The sequence below is a fragment of the Cydia strobilella genome, chromosome 20, assembly GCF_947568885.1.
Source record: "Cydia strobilella chromosome 20, ilCydStro3.1, whole genome shotgun sequence".
NCBI classification, from domain to species: domain Eukaryota; kingdom Metazoa; phylum Arthropoda; class Insecta; order Lepidoptera; family Tortricidae; genus Cydia; species Cydia strobilella.
Window position 1 is genome coordinate 9,190,995 of NC_086060.1, and position 25,332 is coordinate 9,216,326.

Sequence of the window (25,332 nt, forward strand, 5' to 3'; positions counted from 1 at the left end):
TTACTTTCTTTTTAGTACTTATTTATTTAACATAATTATATATTTGACATCGCAATCTTTATTCATGATAATAACATCCGTAAGTTTAACATAATTTAGGTATTACCTAATAAGGTACTAAGGTACCTATGAAAAAACAAAACAAAAAATAATATTTACCTTAAATGTCTGCAAATTTCTAAAATATGTTGAGTATTTTTGAAATAATTTATTATTTATTAAATAAACAATCTATATTTTAGAAATTTGCAGACATTATTTTAACCGATGTTCAACTGTAGATTTAAAATAAAAATACGCATCTTACCTCTTTCCATCGATATCGATGCCTAAAAATTATTCCCCACTAAATCTCCCTCTATAAAACCTGCAAAGCAACAAAGCTGAACAATGGTGTTGATGTTGTATAAAGCAAAACCAAGCGTAGTTAATAAAAAGGCATGTTGCCGCAAGGCTGCATCAATGTACGTTAGTGTGTTAACATGTACTACCCGTTGTTTGGGATCACATTGATTTGTTACGTTTCTGCGGATCTTAATCGTGTGCAGGTATGATTTGGAATGTTCTGAAACCTATAAATAAATTTTGATAAACTTATTTAACCTTAAGAGTCTCCGGCAAGCTCGGCAGAATTGCACCTTTCCATACAAACGCAGTTCCGCTCTCATGTTAAAACTACGTGTTGGATTGTAATGAAACGTTGCTCATACAAATGACATGAGGTATATCTAGGTCTGAAATTAATTTACATAGCTCCAGTTTATAAAACAAACGAAATAGAGCAAAAACAAGTTTTGTATGAAAAACTTAAAATCTGCTGTATTCTTTTTTAACCATGGTATCTGAAGCTACATAAACTAATTACAGACATAGATATACCTTATCCTATTGTAAGTACTAAGTTTCAGAGCAATCTAGCTAGTCGTTTTAGAATGAGAGCGGAACTACGTTTGTATGGAGAACCGAGCTTGCCGGAGACAGGTACAAATTTTTTATTTCGAGCTTTACAAGGCACTTTATTTACTTTTCTGTGAAAAATTGCACGTTGATAACGTTCACTAATACCTAATAAACGACATAATTATTTACACTAACCCGGGTTAACCGGTTATACCTGAGGTTACCATGGTTACTAGTACAATTTGATACTGAACGGTTTAACCGCTTAACCCCGGGTTAAGTGGGATGGTGTCAGTGGCCCTTAGGTACATAATATTGTATTTATCTGTAACGGTATACAAGCTGATTCATGAGACGTGACGTGACACACTAAGTAATAAAATTGTGAATGGATCGTACCCTCGTAATCAAGTGAACACTTTTGTCACAAATGCGCAACATGTACAACAAGGTACCAGAAATAAATAATTTATGAAGAAGTGGAAAAATATGAAGCAAATAGAAACAATATCAAATTAAATAGCAGTCAGATAACCACAGCTTCTTCCCTCCCCTTGAGCAGTAGCGTAACTAGGGGGGGGGGAGAGGGGGCAAGTGCCCCGGGCGCCATCCAAGGGGGGGCGCCAAAATGGGCAAAAGGCAGCAGCAGGAAAACTTTTGTAAGTCGTCAGGGGCGCAAATTTGGTGACTGCCCCGGGCCCGTATCCTCTAGTTACGCCCCTGCCCTTGAGCGCGCAGACGATTGTGCTTGTTTGAGCGAAATAGGCCCTTACCATTGTTCTTAAGTGAAAATCAGTGTATAATTATTTTATTTCGCATAATTCATCAGGAAAAACTTTCAAAACTTGTGGTTGTGGTATAAATATGTAAATTTATTTCACGAAGTTTGAATAAAAATGCACTCTAAATTAAAACGTTCTCTGAAACTTACTAAAATATGCATTTCGGACCCAGAACGTGCTTATTTTACATATTGTTCAACTTAAGCGTTGCCTCGTTAAACCAAAATAGTTTACATATACTTTCAGATATCATATTATGGATTAGGAAACCATATTACTAGTAATTTGTCCAGGCAGAACGGTGCATGCAATATAGTGACAAGAATCTCTACATAATATATAATAACATGTAATTTTAAGCTTCTATTAAAATGTAAAGTGTTTTGACTGCAAAGAAAAATATCCTGTGGTCGAGGATAGTACTTAGAGTAAGGTATTCACTAAGTAACTATTTTCTGGTGTACCTCCTCAGCACTCGACTCGGTACGAAAAATATAGATAGGTACGTACCTATACTCATAAAAATGTTTTTTTTTTTTCAGATTCCTCCAAAAATTTTACAGAATGCTCTCGCAAAGTCAAAAAAAGGCATGGTAAGTATAAACTTGTAGTATTCTAGTTTATAAAAACTAAAATAGAAATACAAAATAGGTAGTAATCCTATGGCAGTAATTATTTAGGTACATTTCAGATGTAGGTATGCCATAACAGTCTTTAAAAAATAATGATTTAACAAGGGATATTTTTCTTGCTACCCAAATATTGTACCCAAATTGTACCCACTGTATGCATGATTAAGTATTTATTGTTAATACATATTGGTTAAACAGGAAACACCATTGATACTTTTTATATTTTATTTGCAGTTACCAGATAAAGAGAGTGATACATATTTCGACAAACCAGATAACAAAATGCTTATACCCGTGACCCCAGAAGAGATAAAGGCAACGAAAAAGCTGTTCAAGAAGCATCCGAAATCTGCGATACAGAAGATCATAGCAAGGAATAAAAAATATAAGAAGACGATGTCCAATCGTCTTACCACAAAAGCAACACTTCCACCAGCTAGTGATGAGGTAGAGGAATTCGATGAAAGAGACGATGATCCCACCACCCAAGCGGCACTCAAGTTCGGCAAGAAAGTCAGAAAATGGAACAGCAAGATACCCAAATACCGCAGCCAGATCCAAAAAATGCCGAACAGGATATCACCGAAAGCCAAAAGAATGAAAAGACACACAGACAGAGACAACACGATCATATTTCAAGATTTCGACGAGTTCGAATTTCTAGACAATAAAAAAGATTATGATGTCGTTAAGACTCATTTCAAAAAATATTGGTGAAAAATTTTTGAATGTAAAATAAGTGAGCAAAGTAAGTTAAAGTACGAGTGTGAATTAAAAGATATGAATTTGTTTTTAAAGTTTATTTACACAACAATAAATATTTTATAACTAAAACTACGTTTAAGAATATAAAAGGGTCATTCTCTGAGAACATGTCTGCGGTTGCATCTAATTGCCACGTCTTTTCATACACTTACATATTTAGACACATTTTTTGTGAATGACATATTTTTTGAGAATGATCCAAAAATGGTCATAACTTAATAGTACATAGCACTTAACATTTTAGCTGATGGATATCAGCGTGTTTAAGAATATTTTTTTGAAAATCGTATATTATGAAACAAGTGAGCTAAGTGGGTGATTTTACGAGTATTCTCAAAATCTTATACTCTCAATCTTCAATCTCAATCAAGCAATGTCTTCTATTGTTGTCTTCCCATGTAATTAATAAATTAACTCAATTGTTTCATATTGTACCACGAATGTATTTAAAACACACAAATGAAAATGTATGTAGGTATTTTCTATATAACTAGAAAAATAAATTTAATTGTAGGTACCTGTTTTCTTTAGTCTTGACTTGTGATAGTTAATGTTACTCTTTTTTTTAATATTTTGGTGATTGTAAAGGAATAATGACATTGCGATGGTATTCATACCGGAAAGTCTGAAAAGGACCTTAGTCATTTATGCGGTTGCGGTGCTCAATCCCTTGTGTGTAAGTTATCAGTCTTATGCTTGCTCAGCCTTGATGTCCTCTCCCCCCTTCTTGTTCCTGTACTCCCAGCCGTTGTAGGCGAGGCTCTGCGCGTTGGACTCATGGTCTCTGAACGCGACACCACCGGATCCATAGCCGCCTCCGGATCCGTAGCCGCCTCCGCCGTATTTGTGGCCGGTCTGAAATGAAGTCAAATATTACAAGGAGATTTGGTTTCACCGTAGTCTAACAAGAAAAATAAAAATTTGAGGCCGCCACTGAGCGTAAGCAGGAAAAACTAAGCCAAGATTATTATCCTCCAGAAATCGTTAATTGCGAAACGTTTCATTTCATTCCAGAGATTGCTAAACCATTTGCAAAACAACTTCCCTATTAAAAATAAATCTTCTGTTTTATTATGCTGATTTACAATCATTTGCCTCCCTAGGGAGACTTTCGAAAAGATAATCTCTTCATATTTATATAAAAAGAGAAATATTTTATTTACGAAATGGTTTTCTTTTAAGAAGGCTTTAAAAGCTGCAGATTTAATTATCCAGCTGAGAAAATATTTATGCAGTATTTATTTAGTAGGAAGAAATGTTTTTTCTATCCTTACTTTTCAATCTTTAAGTTGTCTAAATAATCACGATAATGTTGCCAATTGACGCCTGCAACTCCAGAGCTGTGGCAAACTCAGCTTTCTACAATTACTAATGAAAAACTAATAGGAATTAAACATTCATGTTAAAACAAGTGGCAACATAAGTACCAGTAATGACAAATGGGACCTAAAGGTGGCGCCTAAAACTGGCAAACGTTTTAAATATGTTTCCGGAAAGGCTCGCTACCTGCACGTGCATTATGTACGCACTGTTCTCTACAAGTTGTTCGCGAGCGATCAGCGAGTGACGTACTCGTAGCTATAGCGTTTACGAAAATATCCAATGCCAACATGTGGAGATTCTGCAATGAGACCCCACTCGACCAGCAGATCAAGCGCCGGAAATGGAGTTGGATTGGGCACACACTCCGAAGGGATTCTGACCACATACCGACGCAAGCCCTAGACTGGAATCCCCAAGGAAAGAGAAAACGTTGTCGTGAAAGCAGACATGGCGACGGACTATTATTACAGAGGCGAAGCCTATGGGGAAGACTTGGAGCGAACTCAAGCACGAAGCTCAAGACCGAACTACGTAGATGGCGGCGCATTGTGAGCGCCCTCTGCTCTATCTAGAGAACATAGGACATTAAGGAAAAGTAAGTCAAGAATTTGCAGAACTTACTGGGTACTCATAGTGGTCGTAGCTGCCTTCCCTGTATGGTCCCTGTCCCAGGCCTATACCAGCAGGGGAATATTGAGGTCCGGTGTAATGGCCGCTGGAGAAAGGAGAGCTGTTGGGCTTGCAGAACTTGAAGTAGCCGATCACGCCTGGAAATCGTCAGAATGTCTCTTAATTTTTGAAAAGCTTTGTCTTCGTGCATATTAGCGTTTATATTAGCCGCTATTTTTCTTAAGCGTCAGGTTGAATCTTCAGAATGGCGGAGTTATTACAGACCATTCTAAAATCCTTTTGAATCGCATTTAAAAAAAACTAAAGTCCTTGACTTGACTAAAGTCTTTCAATCATAGAACCTCGTACATCTCAGTATTCTTAAAAATTTAAATAGCTTCAGTTTCTCACCATCACATTATGAGGTGTTCTATCTCAAAAAAGAATTACCTGGAATGATCAAGGCCATGAACCCAAGGAACTTCTTGAAGCTGGCGAGACCCAGGATGAGTGGCAGGAACAGCAGCAGTTTCAGCTTGAACAGCTTGAGGATCAGCAGCATGGGGATGATGAGCTTCTTCAACTTATGGCGACCTGGTAATAGTTAGAGATCTTAGATCCCGTTTTCTAAGGGGACCTTGCATTTTTGAGACAAAGCAAACCGCTTGGAACAGGTGTTCCTGGGGGTGATCTGAGCTGATTTAGCCCGGTTGCCACGAGGTTCCCCCCAGCAGGTGGGCAGGGGAGGGGGGGGAAAAGTGCCTCCGGCGCGCCCCACTCTTAAGCTTTATATCTGCATACATCTAGCAAATATATCAAGTTTGGTGTCTTTTTCGTATAATTCGAGGATGTAGAATTCATTTCTGTGACTTAATTTTCACTCACCCATACAAAAAATACGAGAAATTCAAAATTCAAAAATTTTCTTTACACTTTTTTTTTCGAAAATCCTCTACAATTTTAAAACTATGGCGATTTGTTCTAGAAAAAAAATACCTGTGAATAGCCCAGTTATCCTTCTATATAAAATAGTAAACTTGTCAAACATTTTTCTTTTATAACTCTGTTAAAAAAATGTTTTGTGTCGCGCGGCGTACCCGTGTTGTAAGAGCGGTATGCAGCTTTTAGGATTTTTAAGTATGTTTAGATGATTTCTGATAAGTTGTTATTCTTCTGGTTGTAGATTACATTAATAAATTACTTCTGGATGTGATATATAGTTGGTCAAGCAAATCATGTCAGCAGAAAAAGGCGCGAAATTCAAATTTTATATGGGACGATATCCCTTCGCGCCTACATTTTATAAATTTGCCAGTAGTTATTATAAATGTGATAAAATTAACATAGTTAGATGTTTGACAAAAATGCGGGTTAAAATTAGATATCTATTGTTCGCAATTGTCACTACATGCACATAGGTCCGTACATTTTAGTTTTTTTAACGCAGTTGCACCTCCTTGCTCATTTGTTTTGCAGCGGCAACGAATAATCTCCAAACAAGTAGCAGCCGCCGCAGGTCGGCTTGTCCATATGGGCTCCCATTAACCATTTTGTTTGGACCAGCCCCAGTCAGCAGGGCATGGTAGCTGTTGCTAAGAGGATATAATCTGTCCCCAAACCTCCTCCCCAAACTCCTCCTTGGTAAACTGCACGGAGAATATGTTTACGTAGGGCATCTTCTGTTTAAGGCAGATTCTCTAACTCACGGTTTCTTAAATTTTTTGCTGTCACGGACCATTTTCACAATTTAAACAATTCCACGGACCCCGGTTAAAATATATTTTAGAAAAATAATAAAAACCCTTATTTATATTTTAAAATTTACTTTTATTATAGGTTTCATTACACTTAGGTCTCGTCAAGTTTATTACAACATTTCCTAATAAGTATGTTTACAGTAGATATTTGACTTACTGCGGACCCCTGATAAACATGCTACGAACCCCTAAGGGGTCCGTGGACCCCACTTTAAGAAACCCTGCTCTAACTGGAGATTTCTTATTGTATAAAGTACTCTTTGGCACTCATTTACACTCGTACCTCGTACTTGTACTATACCTGATCTGAAATCAGTAACAAAATGCATAGTGTTAAAATACTGTCGAGGAATCAATTCATACCTCGTAATTCAAATCTGTCCAGACTTAAAAATGTAAGACTCTTACTTGTGATACAAGACCATAACAAATTTTTCCAATATTGGCAAATTTGGCAACGCCTGCTCAGTATTGCCTTGTTTGTCGTATTTAAATCCCTCTGTTACAGCAGGATATGCCCTCCAAGCTTGAAATACGCTTTTTTTCACCTTTCCACACAAAAAAGAAATAGTGTCGCAACCTGAAAAGGCGTGGAAGAATGCCAAGACTACTGTATTTTCTGGTCCTGTGAAATAAATTATATATCTATGCGTTACAAATAAAATCATATATTTAAAGAAAGTTTGCAGCACTTGACCAACTGCCCAGATGACCTGTCTCGTACTGCGGTGACATATTTATTTTATTTACAATTAATGGAGGAACTACAAAAGTTACCTAATGAAGATGCAATAGCATGGCACGAGAGGAACTGGTCATTCTTTCCTGTGCCAATATGTACCCATAACTCCTGGAGCTCCGGCAACTGCGAGAACAACAACATCAGTATCCACTGTGCGTAGCATAATTTTTGTGTGACCTGTGGCTACAGCATCAGCCACATAATGGACCATCATGCGCGTGTCTGCTTCCTGTACGAGGGCAACTGGTCACGTGCTGCAAACTTCCTTTAAATATATGATTTTATTTGTAACGCATAGATGTATAATTTATTTTACAGGACCAGAAAGGACAGAAGTCTTGCCATTCTTCCACGCCTTTTCAGGTTGCGACACTATTTCTTTTTTGTGTGGAAAGGGGACAAAAAGCGTATTTCAAGCTTGGAGCGCATATCCTGCTGTAACGAAGGGATTTAAATTTGGCAAACAAGGCAATATTGAGCAGGCGTTGCCAATATTGGAAAAATTTGTTATTGTCTTATATGACAAGTAACTCAAGTAAGTCTTACAATATTAAGTCTGAACAAATTTGAATTACGCGAGGTGTCAACCCTAGACTTATTTTAACACTATGCATTTTGTTACTGATTTCAGATCAGGTACAAGTACGAGTGTAAATGAGTGCCGAAGAAATCTCCAGTTAGAGAATCTGCCTCCAACGGAAGATGCGCTAAGTAAACATTATTCTCCGTGCAGTATACCAAGGAGGCTATGTTTGGGGACATATTATAGCCCCTCAGCAACAGGTTATTGGGAGCCCATATGGACAAGCCTACCTGCGGCGGCTGTTGCTTGTTTAGAGCTTATTCGATGCCGCTGCAAAACAAAATGCACAGGGAGGTGCAACTGCGTTAAAAAAAACTAAAATGCACTGACATATTTATGTGCATGTAGTGGCAATTGCGAACAATATATATCTTATTTCAACCCACATTTTTTGTCAAACATCTAACTATGTTCATTTTATCACATCCATACTAATATTTTAAATGCGAAGGTGTGTCTTTCTGTCTGTCTGTTACCTCTTCACGCTTTAACCGCTGAACCGATTTACTTGAAATTGGGTGTAGAGATAGTTTGAGTCTCGGGGAAGGACATAGGATAGTTTTTATCTCAGAACTCACCCCTTAAGGGGGTGAAAAGGGGGGTGGAAGTTTATATGGGGAATCAATAAAAAGGAGATTGGATAAAAGTCGCGGGCAAGAACTAGTATTATATATGCGAAAGTGTGTCTGTCTGTCTATCTGTTACCTCTTCAGGCTTAAACCGCTAGACCGATTTAGTTGAAATTTGATATAGAGATAGTTTGAGTCCCGGGGTGGTTTTTATATCAGAAATTATCCTTTAAGAGGGTGAAAAGGGAGGTGGATGTTTGTATGGGAAATCGATAAAAAGCATATTGGATAAAAAATAAGCTACCCAAATTACTAACTCCACGCAGACGAAGTCGCGGGCAAAAGCTAGTTAATAGTAAAGTTTTCCCAGTCTTTATTTATATATTTGTATATATATCACGTCCAGAAGTAATTTATTAATGTAATCTACGAACAGAAGAATAACAACTCATCAGGAATCATCTAAACATACTTAAAAATCCTAAAAGCTGCATACCGCTCTTACAACGCGGGTACGCCGCGCGACACAAAACATTTTTTTAACAGAGTAATAAAAGAAAAATGTTTGACAAGTTTACTATTTTATATAGAAGGATAACTGGGCTATTCACATGTATTTTTTTTTCTAGAGCAAATCGCCATAGTTTTAATTTTGTAGAGGATTTTCGAAAAACAAAGTGTAAAGAAATTTTTTGAATTTTGAATTTCTCGTATTTTTTGTATGGGTGAGTGAAAATTTAGTCACAGAAATGAATTCTTCATCCTCGAATTATACGAAAAAGACACCAAACTTGATATATTTGCTAGATGTATGCAGATATAAAGCTTAGAGTGAGGCGCGCCGGAGCCACTTTTCCCCCCCCTCCCCTGCCCACCTGCTGGGGGGGACCTCGTGGCAACCGGGCTAAATCAGCTCAGATCACCCCCAGAAACAACTGTTCCAAACGGTTTGCTTTGTCTCAAAAATGCAAGGTGGTGGACCTAAGATCTGCCACTATAACAAGAAATTCTTAAATGTGACAATCTCGGACAAATGAACACACACACGATGACGACCTTAGTGCGGCAGACTAATCAAGACGTAATGACAACAATAACGAGATGAAATGGAGCTGATTGGTACAGTTATAGAATGTTTAGTCTTGCCAAGTATGAATAGGCCTAATCTAATAGCATCGATCCAATGTAATTGGATTTGAGCGAAACAATAAAGCGATATATTAAATATATTTTTTATTTATTTAATTCATAATGGAACAATTGAAGTTCCAAGCTTTCAAATCGAACAACTTGAAATTGGTTTTGGTTAGGTAGTTTTCAAATTAGGCTTATGGCAAAATGCTTATAGAAACATAATGGTAGAATTTGAATACCATATATTGTAGATACGCAGAAAATTTCGACATCATCATCATCATAACTTAAGAACTCTGCTCTTGTTGGTGGAGTAATCGCCAATCCTCTTTCATTGGACATTCGCTTGATTTCCCCTTACGATATGACACATTCTTTTTCACTCGGCTGAACTATGTAATTCTAGGCTTTGCTCTGTTTCTCGTCTTCTCGATCCTGCCTTCCAATGTTTAAGAAAAAGCTGTCTTACTGTATCAGGTTTCCTTGAATCTTGCTTCTCCTAGATAAAAGTTATAGATTGACTACTCACGGAAAGGCGGTGCCTTCTTATCCTCAATAACGTCCACTTCATCTGCAATCTCGTCCAGGAACCGCGGTGCGATGACACCGTTAGACGTGACGTCATCATCGAGGTTCATTTCCAGGGCAGTAGACCTCAAGAATCTGTGAACATAGAAAAATGATTAGATAATTATAAATCCTCCCCACAACGTATAAAAGAAATTGCTTCTAAGCGCCATCCAACTAAGATAAGATTACATTTATTGATAAAATTGTACAAATTTTACACGTCAATTCAGCCATACTATAATATACAATGTGAACCATATAATTAACCCGGGGTTATGCGGTTAAACCGTTTACCCAATGTCAAATTGTAACTCCAAGTTTAACCGGTTAACCCTGGGTTATTGGAATGGTGCAAGTGGGCCTTAGAGAAATATAATCAGTCAAAAATCTACTTGAGCCATGCCTAAACCTTTTAGATTATGATTGATGGTCGATTTTTATTTATTTTCTGCTCTAGCACTCCAATCTGTCAATTAAATGAGTGACATTGATATCTTCATCCACTTCATTTATTTTGAGTGATGGCACTCAAATTTATTTATTTTATTTTTACCTAGGAACAGTAACAAATTACAAACTAATAGTATAAGATTCATTCGTATATATTTATTATACTTAGTATACTATAACTATCACAGGCTTGTTACTTAACAACAACAACTGTTCTCAACACTCGTAAATTACTACTAAGATGAACAAATAAAGATAAAGGTAATAAATTACGACTGTCGTTTCAAGAGGGCTTATTTATCTTATAATATATTTATCTCTATGAAATCCATTCAAAAATAAACCCAAATTTATCCTACTTAAAGGGTTTATTTTTGTATGGATTTCATTGAGAAATAAGCCTTTTTTAAAAGACACTCAAATTAAAACACACACACACTGATGACTACACACAGCAGCTTTGAAAACTTGAAGACATTGAGAAAACACACACTCGGAGCAAAAATTATTATACAGATGACACATATTATGAATAATTGGAGAATTTGCAGAAACGTAATTGCTACTAAGAGGGCAGGGATGTATTTATCTGTAGGTTCTACTTTATTGTGTTCCTTTAAAGGTATGAAAGTCCTTAATAAATTACAAACTAGAAGTAATTAATTTACTTATAATAAGAAAAATGTAGGAAAAATTCATGGGAAGAAGAGGGAGAGGGAGACCTAGATAAAAATCAATAAATAAATATTATAGGACATTCTTACACAGATTGACTAAGTCCCACGGTAAGCCCAAGGAGGCTTGTGTTATGGGTACTCAGACAATGATATATATATAAATACTTAAATACATAGAAAACACCCATGACTCAGGAACAAATATCTGTGCTCATCACACAAAAAAATGCCCTTACCGGGATTCGAACCCAGGACCATCGGCTTCACAGGCAGGGTCACTATCCACTAGGCCAGACCGGTCGTCAATAGATATAAATGGATAGATAACATTAAGGACTGGACACTTACAAAAGACGCAGCCACCCTCAAGAGATCAGCAAAGACCAGAAAGCTGAATGCCAATGCTAACCGACAAACAACTACAACCTACACACTACAAACAACACTAAAAACACACAAATTATTACCATATAACCCTAACTACAAAAATAATAGACGTATTATCTATGTAGCTAAGACTTCACGTACAAGATCGCACTTTGCAAGGTCGCAATTTAACGCAAAGTCTGCCTATTTATATAATATAAAATAAATAAAGAAACAGGCATTTTTTTTGCTTACCGGGCGGCTCCATCACCTAAATCATGGCAATTTGTGTTTAAAACAAATAAAGATTTTTGTATTTTGTATTTTTGTATTGTATTTGACCGCCGACGCCCATTAGATGGGCATGGCACCAAAAGAAAAAGAAGAAGAAAAATCTACCAAAAGTAGCTGCCTATCTTATGCTGTTTAATTAGGAAGCAGTTGCCAGTTGCAAAGTTAAAATTAAGTTGAATCAAGAAAAAAACCAGACAGGTGCGACCTGGACTCCACAAAGGGTTCCGTACAAATTTAAATTTTTTTTTTTACAAATTTAGAGTTTTCAGATTTTTCCCTATCCTTGTAGTGTAATACGATATCACTTGCCAAATTTCATAGTTCTAGATCAACGGGAAGTACCCATGTTGATTCCCTTGAGAGTGTCGAAATATGTTTTTTGCGTCATAAACGGTCGTATCTTTTTTTTACTTTAACCAAAGAGGATATAATAGGATAGAGCGGTACTGTCATAGTAAATTTTGTAGCCACAGTAAATTCACTGCCATCTATCGACACACGATTAAAACTAAAAAAGAAGATGTATAAAAATACCATAAAATTTATTTATATATGGATAAATGTTTTTATTTTATTTGCAATAATTATTTTTATATGATTTTGACACATGTTCTTTCACTGATGAAACTGTCAACACCCTCTATACGAGAGTAGGTCAAAGGTAGTGGCGCCATCTGTTCGAGAATCAAATTTTCTTGATTCTCGAGGCACGTTTTTTCCTTAGACTGTATCCATCTATCACGGAGTTATATCTTTGCATTAACTTAGAAATTTTATATTTTCACAGCTTACAGGGACTGTAGACCTGAGTGTATTGTATTAATTTTAACTCGATACCTCCACGCGTTCTCGAGATAAAGGTTCTTGCCAGACTGACAGACGGACGGACGACAAAGTGATCCTATAAGGGTTCCAGTTTTTCCTTTTGAATTACGGAACCCTAAAAACAGCAAAAAAAGGAAAACTCGAAGTTAATCCTTAAGGAAAAATAAATAAGAAACCTATAGGTACCTGTCTGAAATCTGTTTGAAAAGGGTTACTCATTAATCATTTTAGGGGATTTCACAGGAAATAAGTTTAGTGATTAATTTGAATATATCAATCCTAAACAAGTTATAATCTCTGTTCGGACCCAGGTGGTGTAAAAGAGTAAACGACAGGTAGGTAGTGCGTACCTGCCAAGCTGGGCTGTTTCATACGGGCCAAACACGATCTTGAATTAATGACATAACTTTTAAGTAATGTCATGATTAATTATCGAATTTAAACTATCGTGAGACATATTAACTTAACTAACTTAGCGGTTTCACTCACGTATTTTCTCGACCGCTACTCACTCAGGCACTGTTAGTGCTTGAAAATGGAGACCGGGCTTAACACGGTAGCATTTTTAACGCCTGTCACCATGCCTGTGCCTGTCACGTTCTAACAAGTAGGTAAGTGCGAAAGTGACAGGCATAGTGACAGCCGGCCGGGCCGGAGCTTCCGTCGCTTCGTCTTCTATGAAAAGCACCACGTGATCACTGCCCAGCCGTCATAGAAAATGACGTGTCGGACCCGGCCCGGGCCCGGGCCCGGCCCGGTCTAGCGTGAGTCATCCTTAAGGATATATTAATACCTACCCCAAATAATTATATTTGTTCCTGAATCATTAGATATTTTCTATGTATGTATTTGAGTAAAATATTGTCGTCTAAATAGGTAATCCCTAGCTCGAGTTTCATTGACATTATAAGATTTTCAAGTCGATATGTCTGGCTTGTATTTTTTTAATTATCCAGTGATTTTTAAACGAAAAATGTGCGCGTTGCTAATTCAAATTGAATTGAATTTTTATCTTTGGCTTTTTATTTTAAAACAAAAAACGTTATTCTGAACATTGACCATTATATTGAATTTTAAATGGTAGCTCAAATGTGCCTATCTACTTATATTAAATCACTTGTTGGCAATATCAAAGAGAACCGGAAATTGAAATAAACGAACATGAGCTTAATATCTTCATGTAGGGTTGCCACTTTTATAAAAAAAAAATTATAATGGATCACGTAAAGTTGAAAGATCTGAAAAATTAGGCTCATTTTGTATTTGGCGCACTTTTTATTACAGTTGATGATGATGTCTTGATTTATTTACTGTTTTTAATAGACTAACTTCAAATGTTATTGTTGGTTATTGCTAGATTATTGTTGATATTGTTGAATTATTACTTTTATATATACACGTTGACGTAAGCAAAGATGATCCGCCCTAGTTTACACGGCTTGGGAATCCAAACCTATTAATGATGGTCGCTTAATTCCAAAAGCGTTAACATTCATATTTAGTACTAGTATTAAGTTAGTTAGAGAGGCCTAAGATGTAATATAATAATCTGCGATTAAACGGTGTTTTAAATATTTATTATTTTTTAATCCAAAAACCATCTTGTCTAATTTATTTTAAGCCATCATTACTGTAAAACAATTATTCTAAGAGCAGCTACTCTATGAAGTAAACTGTCAAAACGTCAATATTTTAAATAGCACCCCCATCACTTCTCTGTTGGCACAGCCCTGAAAATCCGGATATCCGATTAGCATCTAAATTAAATGTTCGCGGCTCCTGCCAAGTGATGCTGGTGCCGTCAGAGCGTCACAGGTGTACTGAACCAGTAACAAATTCAGTATATTTCTTAATATATTAAACATATTAACAACGGGTCACTCACGTATTTTAAGTCGAAAAACGCTCGACATGTTACGTACGTACGTATGTATGTATGTACGTACGTGTGTATGTGTTAAATACGTGAGTGACCCGTTATTAATATGTTTAGTATGTCTGTCTCACGGTTTTTTTTTTATTAAAATATTTCTTAATATGTTGCAAAAAAGGTATAAATATCTCAAATTTATGCACAAAAAGTGAAGAAAAGAGCTTTCTTCCTATTGAGTTTAAGTTTCTCTACATTGTCTCATTCTTTATTATAATAATTATTATAAGATTCTTTTTTACGCGGTGTAAAATTTTAGTACATTAAGTAGAGTTTGACTTATTGAGACTGAAAATTACACAGATATACTAATTCTTGAGTATTTCGGGATATTTGTAAACATTAGATTTTACCCATTTATTTACGTACCCATAATGATGAATGTCTGTACTTAATAAATTAATAAAAAAAACTTTATATTTAATTATTAAACAAGAAACCAGAATTTATTTATATAAATTTTTTATTAAATAAATATTAATTACGACTTACCTTTCAATCTTCCTCATCCCAAACTTGACTAAGGCATCCCAGTCAGAGTCCTCACTGCGCGGCTGGGAGCTCAGCTGTGGAGGCTCCCTGGCCAGGGCTCTGGCTTGGGACTCTATCTTCACCAGAACAGCGTTTTCTGATAGCCTGTGAAATTTTTTACTAGTAAGAACCAACCAAATTATTTTATTAAATAATTATGTAGTATTATGGGTGCTAGGCGACGATATACATACTTATATAGATAAATACATACTTATACATAGAAAACACCCATGACTCAGGAACAAATATCTGTGTTCATCACACAAATAAATGCACTACCTGGGGTTCGAACCCAGGACCATCGCATCAGCTTCACAGGCAGGGTCACTACCCACTAGGCCAGATCGGTCGACGGTTTATAAACCAAAATATTTTATTAATTATTTTCATTTTCTTAAATATTTTTATATTTATATTTTTAAGTTGACCGGTCTAGTTAAGTGGTCAGGACTTAGATACGTAACCTGAAGACGTTGGTTGGATTTCGGCCTCGCCGGCCACCGCTGCCGTGTCAGACGTATCTCTGCTATCTCAAAAAACATAGTTTTGAGTAAATCGACTTTAAAGTTTTTGGTGAGCGTGAAAACTAATAAACTCATATATTTCGTGAGTTTATTGAGTTAAGTCATTTTTAATATGTGTTTTGTGTTTCAATAGACGTGAAGAATAATATTTATTTACTTTTTTTTTGTAAAAGTACATAGTTTTTGAAATAAACGCATAAACATAGTTTGGCGTAACCACTGTTTCATACATTTGGTGGTTGCGCGTAACTATGTTAACTTAAAGTTAGACGAGTTCGTTGTATGAGCGCTCATACTATTTCGCGTGGCCACGGCTCGCGGGCTTATTGCGGTTTTCGTTTATCTAAAGTTAGAAGACTACATTGTATCAACTTCTAGTAAAACGTGTAACCAGGGCATGGGGAATATTGAGGTGGTCACGCGTAGTTCTTTTATCTTAAGTTGTAAGAGTTCGTTGTATTAGTGCTCCTAGTAAAACGCGTAACCAGACTACACAAGATAATCCATTTTATATTGTGCTAACTCACATTACATACAAGGAGCCCGATTTCCATCAGTCCTTACATCATTGGTTATAAAGTAGATCAATCGTATGGTGGAAAGAGCCTTATGTTTAATAGCGTTTGCATGTATTGCATGTATGTATGTATGTATGTATGTATGTATATACGTATGTATGTATGTATGTATGTGTGTGTGTGTGTGTGTGTGTGTGTGTGTGTGTGTGTGTGTGTGTGTTTGTTTGTAAGTACTTTATTTAATATTTAATCCCAGTAAGTGTAAAAGGCGGAATTAACGGCAGAAGGTCAGTTACTCCAAAATTTTTAACCGCCTTAAAAAAAAGGTTCTCAGTTTGACCCGTATGTTTGTCCGAGATTATCTCGCGTTTGGCTGAACCGAGTTTGATGCGGTATTCAGAAAAATGTTTGTTACATCTTGGAGAAGGTTTTAGTATACATAGATCTGAGCTGATGCTGAACCCTGGCTGTACCTAGTGGAACTCAGGTTTGGTGCAACATAGGCACACGCTGTTTTGGTCATCCAACACGTCTTAATGAGTAGTTGGGGGAGCAGTACCCAAGATAAAGCTGATGCTGAACCCTGGCTGTACCTAGTGGAACTCAGGTTTGGTGCAACGTAGACAAACGCTGTTTTGGTCATCCGACACGCCTTGATGAGCACTTGGGAGAGCAGTACCCAAGATAGAGCTGATGATGAACCCCGGCTGTACCTAGTGGAACTCAGGTTTTGGTTCAGGTTTGGTGTAAATTTATTGTGGGTATTAGAAGATATATAGTAAAAATATTAAGGTCAGTTACTCCAAAAAAATTATTCAGAATCAGAATCATTAACTATACGTTTCTATGTATTTCAAAATAAGACACTCCAGCGATCCAAATATATGTTTAAACTAATATTTTGCGTCTACTGACACTGTTTGAAACTTTTTCTTGCTTTTAGTAATAAAAATGAAAAGAAGATTAAAAAAATATGTTTTAAAAAATTATGTTCATAACTTTACTTACTTTTTATGCATTTATTAGTAATCTTCTACAGAAGAAAGAAACTACTACAGAAGTATGTAACAAGATAGTACTCGTGCATTACTTATATTATATTGTCAGTTATTTCAATTAATTTTGTGTTTGTCATTTTTTATTTTTTATTTACGTTAAGATTTTTGTAAGTAGGTACCTGTCGGGGCTTCTAACCTCCGTGGCGACCTGACATAGACCGACTGACTGACTGGCTGACTGACATACATATTTGGAATATTGGAACATTTGGAACGACCGACATTTAGATTCAAAATTAGACATGACAATCACAAGACCAGTTGACGACTAGTTCATGACAGACAGCGGATGACGATAAACAGTTCAGTACCTATGTAGGTTATCTTAAGATTTAAAAAAAACGAAATAGTTTAGTTTTTCACAGGGTTTTCAGCAATGATTACAAAGTGAGATTAGCTAAGATAATTAGTCGCACAACCTTTGTTTTCTACCACATTTCTATCACTACACATTCATATCAAGGCTCTACTTCGTAAAAAAACTCATTTCAAAGACTAATTTATCATATTTTGAACAAACAACATAAAAAAACACCGGAACGCTAACTTAACCGGGTCAATATTACGTACGTAATGAAATGTAAATGTGACGGTTTCAATCAAAAGGTACCACATTGTCGCTTACCATAAGGACGAAAATTGCTTGTATCTTTATACGAAAAACCTGTCAGAATGTCCTTATGAAAAGCGACAATGTGGTACCTTTTGCTTGAAAACGACACAAATAAACAAATACACGTGGCAATGAGCGACGAGCCGCTCCCTCCGCGCCCCGCCCCCCGCCTCACCGCGAGCCGCCTATCGCCGTACTACCTGCGTGTGGTTACGCGAAACTATGATAACTCGAGATAGTAGATATCCAGTTTGCCGTAAAAAAACTGCGAAGAGTTATGCATAATTATTCTAACTTGAGTTAGAAGAGATACGCATAACTCAATGTCCAAAAATTCGAAAACGTCTATCTTAAAACATGAAATATCTCAATAACTAAAGACATTTTTTGAAATTTTGTTTAAGTATTATATAAAGCATAGTGTCTAGTTTCATCAAGCACTGGTTAGGCGTATCTCTGCTATCTAAAGATAGCAGAGATACGTCTGACACGGCAGACCGGGAGGGCTTGGTCACTTTTTCTTTAGTATATGACATCTATTTCAGTTAATAGTTGTCTTTAGTCTAACGTAAATAAATAAAAGGTACCTGACATTTTGGATTCGGTTTACATCAAAAAGTTTTTCTGAATTTACACACAAATATCACTTGACATTTACCAGCCACTACATAATATTTGATCAAAAAAAGCTAGGTAGATACTATAAGGTTTAGTTTCTAATATATCTTTAAGAAAAAAGTGACAAAATGGCTTCAACAAAATTGTTTCTACAGCCTTAATGAATATTTCGATTTTGATTATAATGCAAATTAATTATTGAATGAATATTTCTATTATTATATGTGATTCAAAATTTGACATTCTACTAATTGAATTATATAATGTTACTTTATTTTACAATACTAGTCTTTCTGGAATTCTGATAATTGACATATGTGTAATAATATCATCTCCTTAGGTACTTAAAAATATTTGTCATTTAGCTAAGTGTAGTCTAAGCCTTCTTTGCATGCTTTGTTAAGCAGAATGTATTGGACATCTTTATATTGTAAGAACTTGTTTTGCGTACTACATTCTTGCAAATGAATAAATGATTTAATGATTTAATTTATAGTTTGGAAAGTTAGATAAATGTCGCTTTAATAAAAATCGATGCTTACTCGAATTCTTACCTAGTACACAAACAAGGTTGTCAAAAGCTGACTTCAGATTCCATGAAGATGCTACCGGAAAAATAAGAAGAGGACTTATGGACTTACTGGTAAGCTGGCTTGTCGAAGAAATCATCGAAGGAGCGCAGGGCTTGTGCCTTAAAGCAGTCACCAAGGTCCCCGTTGACACACTGCTGCGTCGCCTGCTGGATGTACGGGTCCTGGTCTTCGCCAAAGCCTAGCCAGTCCAGGAACCCTCGGCCTTGGGCTTCAGGCTGGAAATGGTTTTGTTAGGTTATTATTTTTATTAGGTGTATAAAGCAGAAGGGTGAATCAACTTTTAGAACACTTAATTTCGTGTCCCTTGACTCCCTAGCATAGATCTATGCACTAGATAAAGCACTTCAAGATGGGCTCGTATTATTTGAGGGCCTCCACTATTACGTGTCGGCCCTCAAACTCACTCGTCCATCTTTGAGCGGTTTTCCGGCCTCTCCTACAATGTTATGTATTATTAAACTATAATTAAATAATTATGGATCTAATAATGCCTGTGTAAACAAAAAAGTAAAAAAAATCAACATGGTTTTTGAAAAATCGATTTTTCTTTGCTAGTGAGCAAAACACGAAATCAGAGTTCTAAAAGTTGATTCGCCCAGAAACGTCTGCGAACGATAATATTAATTTAACCACTTTTAATTTGTTTTAAAGCTTAATAGCATCGTTCGCAGATGTTTCTGCTAATTACAAAATTAATTTAGCATGGGATAGCGAATATTTCCAATTTGACTTGGAACTCTGGTACCGCAAAATGGGGTGAGTGGTGGTTCCTGGGGAGAGTTGGGTTATAAATGGGGAGAGAAGGTTTGAAAGGGGGGTGAGATGAGAATTAGGGCTACTGCTACAAAAAAAAACCAATTTAAAATGGCGCTATAGTAGGTAATACTCATAATTAAAAAAAATCGATCCAACAATCTTCCAAAATCACCTTTGTATGAAAACCCATCTCACCCCAATTACGAGGGACTACGGGGAAAGGTCGTTTTTCCTGTTTATCGTCAAAGTTATGAAATGGAACTACCCAAAATAAAATAAAAACTAAAATACAAACGTCCGGAACACTTATTATATACACCATTCAGTTTGCATATGTAATAATAAAATGTTATCGAGGTTTGAATGTCAGTTTTGCTCCTACTCACCCCAGTTTACGGTAGCCGTTTAAGAGGTGTAACACTCTTACGGTAGATGTCTCTAGGGTCTCCCTGAGGCTCATATATGGTGAAAATATTCGCTGTATTGGATAAGGTCTTGGTAGCTCATATGGGAGAGCACTGGGTCCAGTGGTCGTGGGTTCACGTCCCACCCGAGACAGTGAATTGTTCAACTTTTAATTTGTTTCTAAGCTGAATATTGTCCTGCTTGTTTGAAATTAAAAAACAATGATCCACTCGCAAACCCTTGTACATATATTTCATAAATAGTATTTCGTGCATTATTATTTGGATTTAGATATAAACATCAGATTGATAGAGAAGATTCTGATCTATTAATTTTTAACTAGATTTTCTAAATTAGTATCCAAAATAAAATTTTATGAAATTCTTACCGATCTCCCTTGACCTCCATTAAAGTGCAATGACCTCCCCTCCTCCCTTTCTTCCTTGGGTGGCTGGTCAGGCAGCCTAAACCCCCCATCGGCTTGCGATCGCAACGCAAGAGTGGCTAACACCACCACCGTCCACCAGCTTCCAGGCATTTTAGGAAACTGTTGATCTGGAAGTTAAAAAAGTAGGTTTATATTTCGAAATAGGGATACTAATAACCGATAATGAGGCTTTCGCGAGTTCAGCTATACAATCGGTATTGGAAATGGATACATCACTATAGCGCGGCAAGGACTTGACAGATGAGCATCGCCGTAATGGCGTCGCCTAGTGGAGTTCCCCAAGTTATGTCTGCTTTTATTGTATTAAATCCTTTATTTGATGATGATTGGTGTATTACTTTAACAATACTTTATCTTTTAATCTTTTTGCGTCATAAATAACATAAAATCTTGATTTAGTTTTCGTTTGTAATAAAATATCATGAAGAAAGTAAATTATAAGCTATTAAATCAAACCTCAAAAAAAAAAATTGGGTTTCATTTTACAAGTTTTCGTTATGTCGAATCGGGCTCCGTATCTTAAAAAAAAAACATCGAATTTTCAGAAGAGGCGCCAATCTCTACGATGCTTTTTTTTTATTTGTAAGTAATGTACTAATTTTAGAGTAAAGCAATCGAAATATAATTATCGGTGGTAGAGGTTGGAATAAAAAAACCTATAAAATTTTCTCGGAAAATAGAAAGGTTTTCTTGAAGAAGCTTGCTTTTGTATAAAATATCCTTTTTAGGGTTCCGTACCCAAACGGGACACTGCCAGTTTGTCTAGACTGGCACTGGATAGAACCAAGTTCCGTAAGATGGTCGCCGACATCCGCTGAGGATATGGCACAACAAGAAGAAGAAGACCCAAAGGGTAAAAACGGGACCCTATTACTAAGACTGCTGTCCGTCTGTCTGTCTGTCACCAGGCTGTATCTCATGAACCGTGATAGCTAGACAGTTGAAATTTTCACTGATGATGTATTTCTGTTGCCGCTATAACAATAAATACTAAAAAGTACGGAACCCTCGGTGCGCGAGTCCGACTCGTACTTGGCCGGTTCTTATTAATCTCAATAAAAATAATATTTGATTTGATTTAATTTCATAAAGGAAGATCTTTGAATGTTACAAATATATCCACATTTTTACCATGTCATGATTCCCTAAATTAGGAACATTTATGACTAGCAAATAATACCACCCAAATGTGTGCATGTGACATTTGACCCGCTCCTCATTTACGGACGATGATATTCCCTGTTACATGTCAACACAAGATATCGTTAGGACGGCCTTGGCAAATATTAGGTCTAAATAAATTTATTCGCCTAGAAATAGGTGTATTTGCTGTCGTGTACAAAATTGGACCAAGTAGTCTCACCTTCAGGGGCATTCAACAAAAATGTGAGTAACGTGACGCAATTTTTTTAACACTTCTTATAAAGCTAAGAAGCCAATTATTTGGCATGATAACGTTTGATAATTTAGCATTCAAGGGTACATAATACAGATTTCTGTAGTTTATTAAGGTACTAGCTTTTGCCCGCGACTTCGTCTGCGTGGAGTTAGTAATTTGGGTAGCTTTCTTTTATCCAATCTGCTTTTTGTCGATTCCCCATGCAAACTGTCACCCCCCTATTCACCCCTTAAAGGATGACTTCTGGGATAAAAACTACCCTATGTCCTTCCCCGGGACTCAAACTATCTCTATACTGACTCAGTCCTGGGCCCTATTACTGAGGTGTGCGTAGTAATATAGGATATAGATATAAGTTGTCGATGTACGTTTGGTTTAGTTACAAATTAGTTACAAATTTGTGTGGTGAAAAGGTGAAAAGTGGAGGAGATATTTGATGGTGACTTCATCTGTGACTATTATAGTGACGGATAAAGTGGTCAAATAATTATAACGGGATACATCCTAATTTGTAAGCTAACAAAGATGTGTTACTAAATAGGTACATATTTTAATAAAAAATACGAGCAAAAATTTAAAAAATATATATATCACCCCCACGGGCCTTATTAGGTACGCTTATATTTCTTCATTTTATTACCTATTACAAAATATAGGTTCTGCTTTTTAGGGTTCCGTACCCAAAGGGTAAAAACGGGACCCTATTACTAAGACTCCGCTGTCCGTCTGTCCGTCTGTCCGTCCGTCTGTCCGTCTGTCCGTCCGTCTGTCCGTCTGTCCGTCTGTCCGTCTGTCCGTCTGTCCGTCTGTCCGTCTGTCCGTCTGTCCGTCTGTCACCAGGCTGTATAGCATGAACCGTGATAGCTAGACACTTGAAATTTTCGCAGATGATGTATTTCTGTTGCCGCTATAACAACAAATACTAAAAACAGAATAATATAAATATTTAAATGGGGCTCCCATACAACAAACGTGATTTTTTTGCTGTTTGTTCCGTAATGGTACGGAACCCTTCGTGCGCGAGTCCGACTCGCACTTGGCCAGTTTTTTTAACTTTCTATGACTCCATGCTTTTCGAAAAGGGAAATTATTAAATTATTTAATCGCAGTTTTCTGAAAGTAAGATTTTTATGAGCTAAATATGGATATACAACATCATTGCAATTGTAAATATATAGCTGAGTACCTACCTACTTAATATTGATATCGTATGTACACGAAAGTGGTTAATTTCGTTAAAGCGGAAACAGAATACGACAATGTTTCTTGCATGATACCTATACATACATATAGGTAAGCAAATTGAATCACAAACTAACATTCTAACCCCTTATTTTATATAACTACAAGTTTACAAGCCTCAATTGGTTACTTTATGTTTTATCCCTTTCTTACAATTACATAAGTGAAAATGACAGATTAGGACAAAAAAGTAATACCTAGCTAATCTAATTGACGCTTAACGCCATAGGTAACTGTTCGAAGTTGTTTATTTTTTTCTTTTTAATTTGGTTATACGTGTATTGCAGTTCAGTATTTAACTAGAATTTTAATGGCAAATTGTAAGGCGTTTTTATATGCCTGCAAATTATATAAATATTAATATCAAAAGTTTAATTCTAGTTTGTATACAGATACACTTACATCATGATAAATCCTTTAACAAATCACATCCTTTGATAATCTGATAACGAAACTTGCTTTTCACTGCAAAACTTTCACGTGTCTAATTTAGTGTCTAAAATTTTAGACACACAAACACTTTGAAATTCAACTTTAAACATTTGTCGCCAAAGTCCAAAATCGCTCACGTAATGATTTCGAGAATCCACGGAACACGTTTAAAGTTATCTTCGTTTGCGTACAAAATGAACTTCTAAAACTCAGCCATTCTACAGCTAAATGTACAATGCAATCAATTATAAAACGTATCTTACATGTAAAGAGAGTTAGAAATTGCGTGTCACTTATGTCGAGCAGCCGGATAAATTGAATAAGACTTATTTAAATGGAACTAGTGTAGGAACATGGTCTTCTTTACTAAGGAGGTTGCTGTCACGGCTTGTATGGCCAATGAGGGAACCGCTACACATAGCTAACGGGAAAATTTGAACATCGAAAGTAGAGCGAGACTGCAATATACAAAGCTGCAAGCAAAATGAACTGTATTTCAAGACCAATACAGTTCAAATTAAATTGTACGCTTCGGTTTTCGAATGCGCCGGAGCCTATGCTTTGACGTTACTGGAGTCACGTATTACAGTGAACCTGCAGTTTCTTTGACAAGTGAATCGAGACTTTATTTCTAGTGTAATACAGTTAGATTTATGGTGAAGATGACGGGAGTGAATGACTTAAGCCTACCGTAGACAAGGAGAGCAAAAAAATGGCGCGAAACCATTCAACCGGTTAACATTATCATGAATAGATACGAGAATAATTGAAGTGCATTTATTTTCGTAAGTCATGAGGAAGACTTTTTTGTCATCTCGTGTTACATTTTCGTTATTATACTTATTATAGTATTTTAAATAAAATTAATCTCCAAGTTGATTCTTAACAATACCTAGCTATAAAAATATATATAAGTACATTCCAAGTCTCAAAAATATGTGTACGTACCTTAGACAATAAAGTCGTGTTCACACATTTTTGAGCCATTTGTATGGATCAATTTTGCTTTCGACTGTACATTACTGTTCCAACAAGTACACATCAGGCATCAATTGTCAAGTTGGTGAAACAGGCGCCAATCTTTATTATGATACCTAGGAACTTTATATAAAATCTGCACGAAATTTTCTTCTTATATAATATTTTCACTTCAAAAACGAATAAAATAACATAATCACGTTCAATTCTTATGGCTTCATAATCCACAGAGGAATTCGATACTGCCAAGCTTTCATACCGCGAAATTCGACCCTATTCTTTAGAGCATAAAGTATATTTTAATAC

At 36.2% G+C, this 25,332-nt stretch overlaps 3 protein-coding genes across 4 annotated transcripts in view; 1 reads left to right on the forward strand and 2 right to left on the reverse strand.

Annotated features, from left to right (window-relative positions):
• The window catches only part of LOC134750516 (uncharacterized), a 90,786-nt gene extending 69,033 nt beyond the window's left edge, over nt 1-21,753 (reverse strand). The window contains exon 1 of the mRNA XM_063685706.1: nt 21,750-21,753. The gene's annotated coding sequence lies outside the window, so the exon portion shown is untranslated. The remainder of the gene's footprint in view (nt 1-21,749) is intronic.
• On the forward strand, nt 445-3,151 carry LOC134750466 (uncharacterized). 2 transcript variants are annotated; one of them, XM_063685626.1, is made up of 3 exons: nt 445-548; nt 2,225-2,279; nt 2,556-3,151. In XM_063685626.1, exons 1-3 carry the CDS (start codon nt 483-485, stop codon nt 3,029-3,031), a joined length of 597 nt encoding a protein of 198 aa, XP_063541696.1. In that variant the 5' UTR covers nt 445-482; the 3' UTR covers nt 3,032-3,151. The 2 variants fall into 2 exon arrangements, with proteins under 2 accessions (XP_063541696.1, XP_063541695.1); XM_063685625.1 differs by having other exon boundaries at nt 446-548; nt 2,225-2,275; nt 2,549-3,151.
• Nucleotides 3,757-24,095, reverse strand: LOC134750532 (uncharacterized). The gene is made up of 8 exons (XM_063685727.1): nt 24,019-24,095; nt 20,916-21,082; nt 19,415-19,581; nt 15,401-15,544; nt 10,326-10,459; nt 5,462-5,605; nt 5,024-5,169; nt 3,757-3,934 (listed from the first exon to the last, which is right to left on the reverse strand). The coding sequence occupies exons 2-8, from the start codon at nt 21,063-21,065 to the stop codon at nt 3,770-3,772; spliced, it is 1,050 nt and encodes a 349-aa protein (XP_063541797.1). The 5' UTR covers nt 21,066-21,082; nt 24,019-24,095; the 3' UTR covers nt 3,757-3,769.
• Between the last annotated feature and the right edge of the window lie 1,237 nt (nt 24,096-25,332).

Coding starts and splice junctions, on each gene's coding strand:
- LOC134750466 (XM_063685625.1), top strand. CDS start 483: ATGTACTACCCGTTGTTTGGGATCACATTGATTTGTTACGTTTCTGCG. Junction 549..2,224: donor CGGATCTTAATCGTGTGCAG/GTATGATTTGGA, acceptor TTTTTTTTTCAG/ATTCCTCCAAAAATTTTACA. Junction 2,276..2,548: donor CAAAGTCAAAAAAAGGCATG/GTAAGTATAAAC, acceptor TTTTATTTGCAG/TTACCAGATAAAGAGAGTGA.
- LOC134750532 (XM_063685727.1), bottom strand. CDS start 21,065: ATGCCTGGAAGCTGGTGGACGGTGGTGGTGTTAGCCACTCTTGCGTTG. Junction 19,582..20,915: donor ATGGAGGTCAAGGGAGATCG/GTAAGAATTTCA, acceptor AACCATTTCCAG/CCTGAAGCCCAAGGCCGAGG. Junction 5,606..10,325: donor TAAGAAGGCACCGCCTTTCC/GTGAGTAGTCAA, acceptor AACTATTACCAG/GTCGCCATAAGTTGAAGAAG.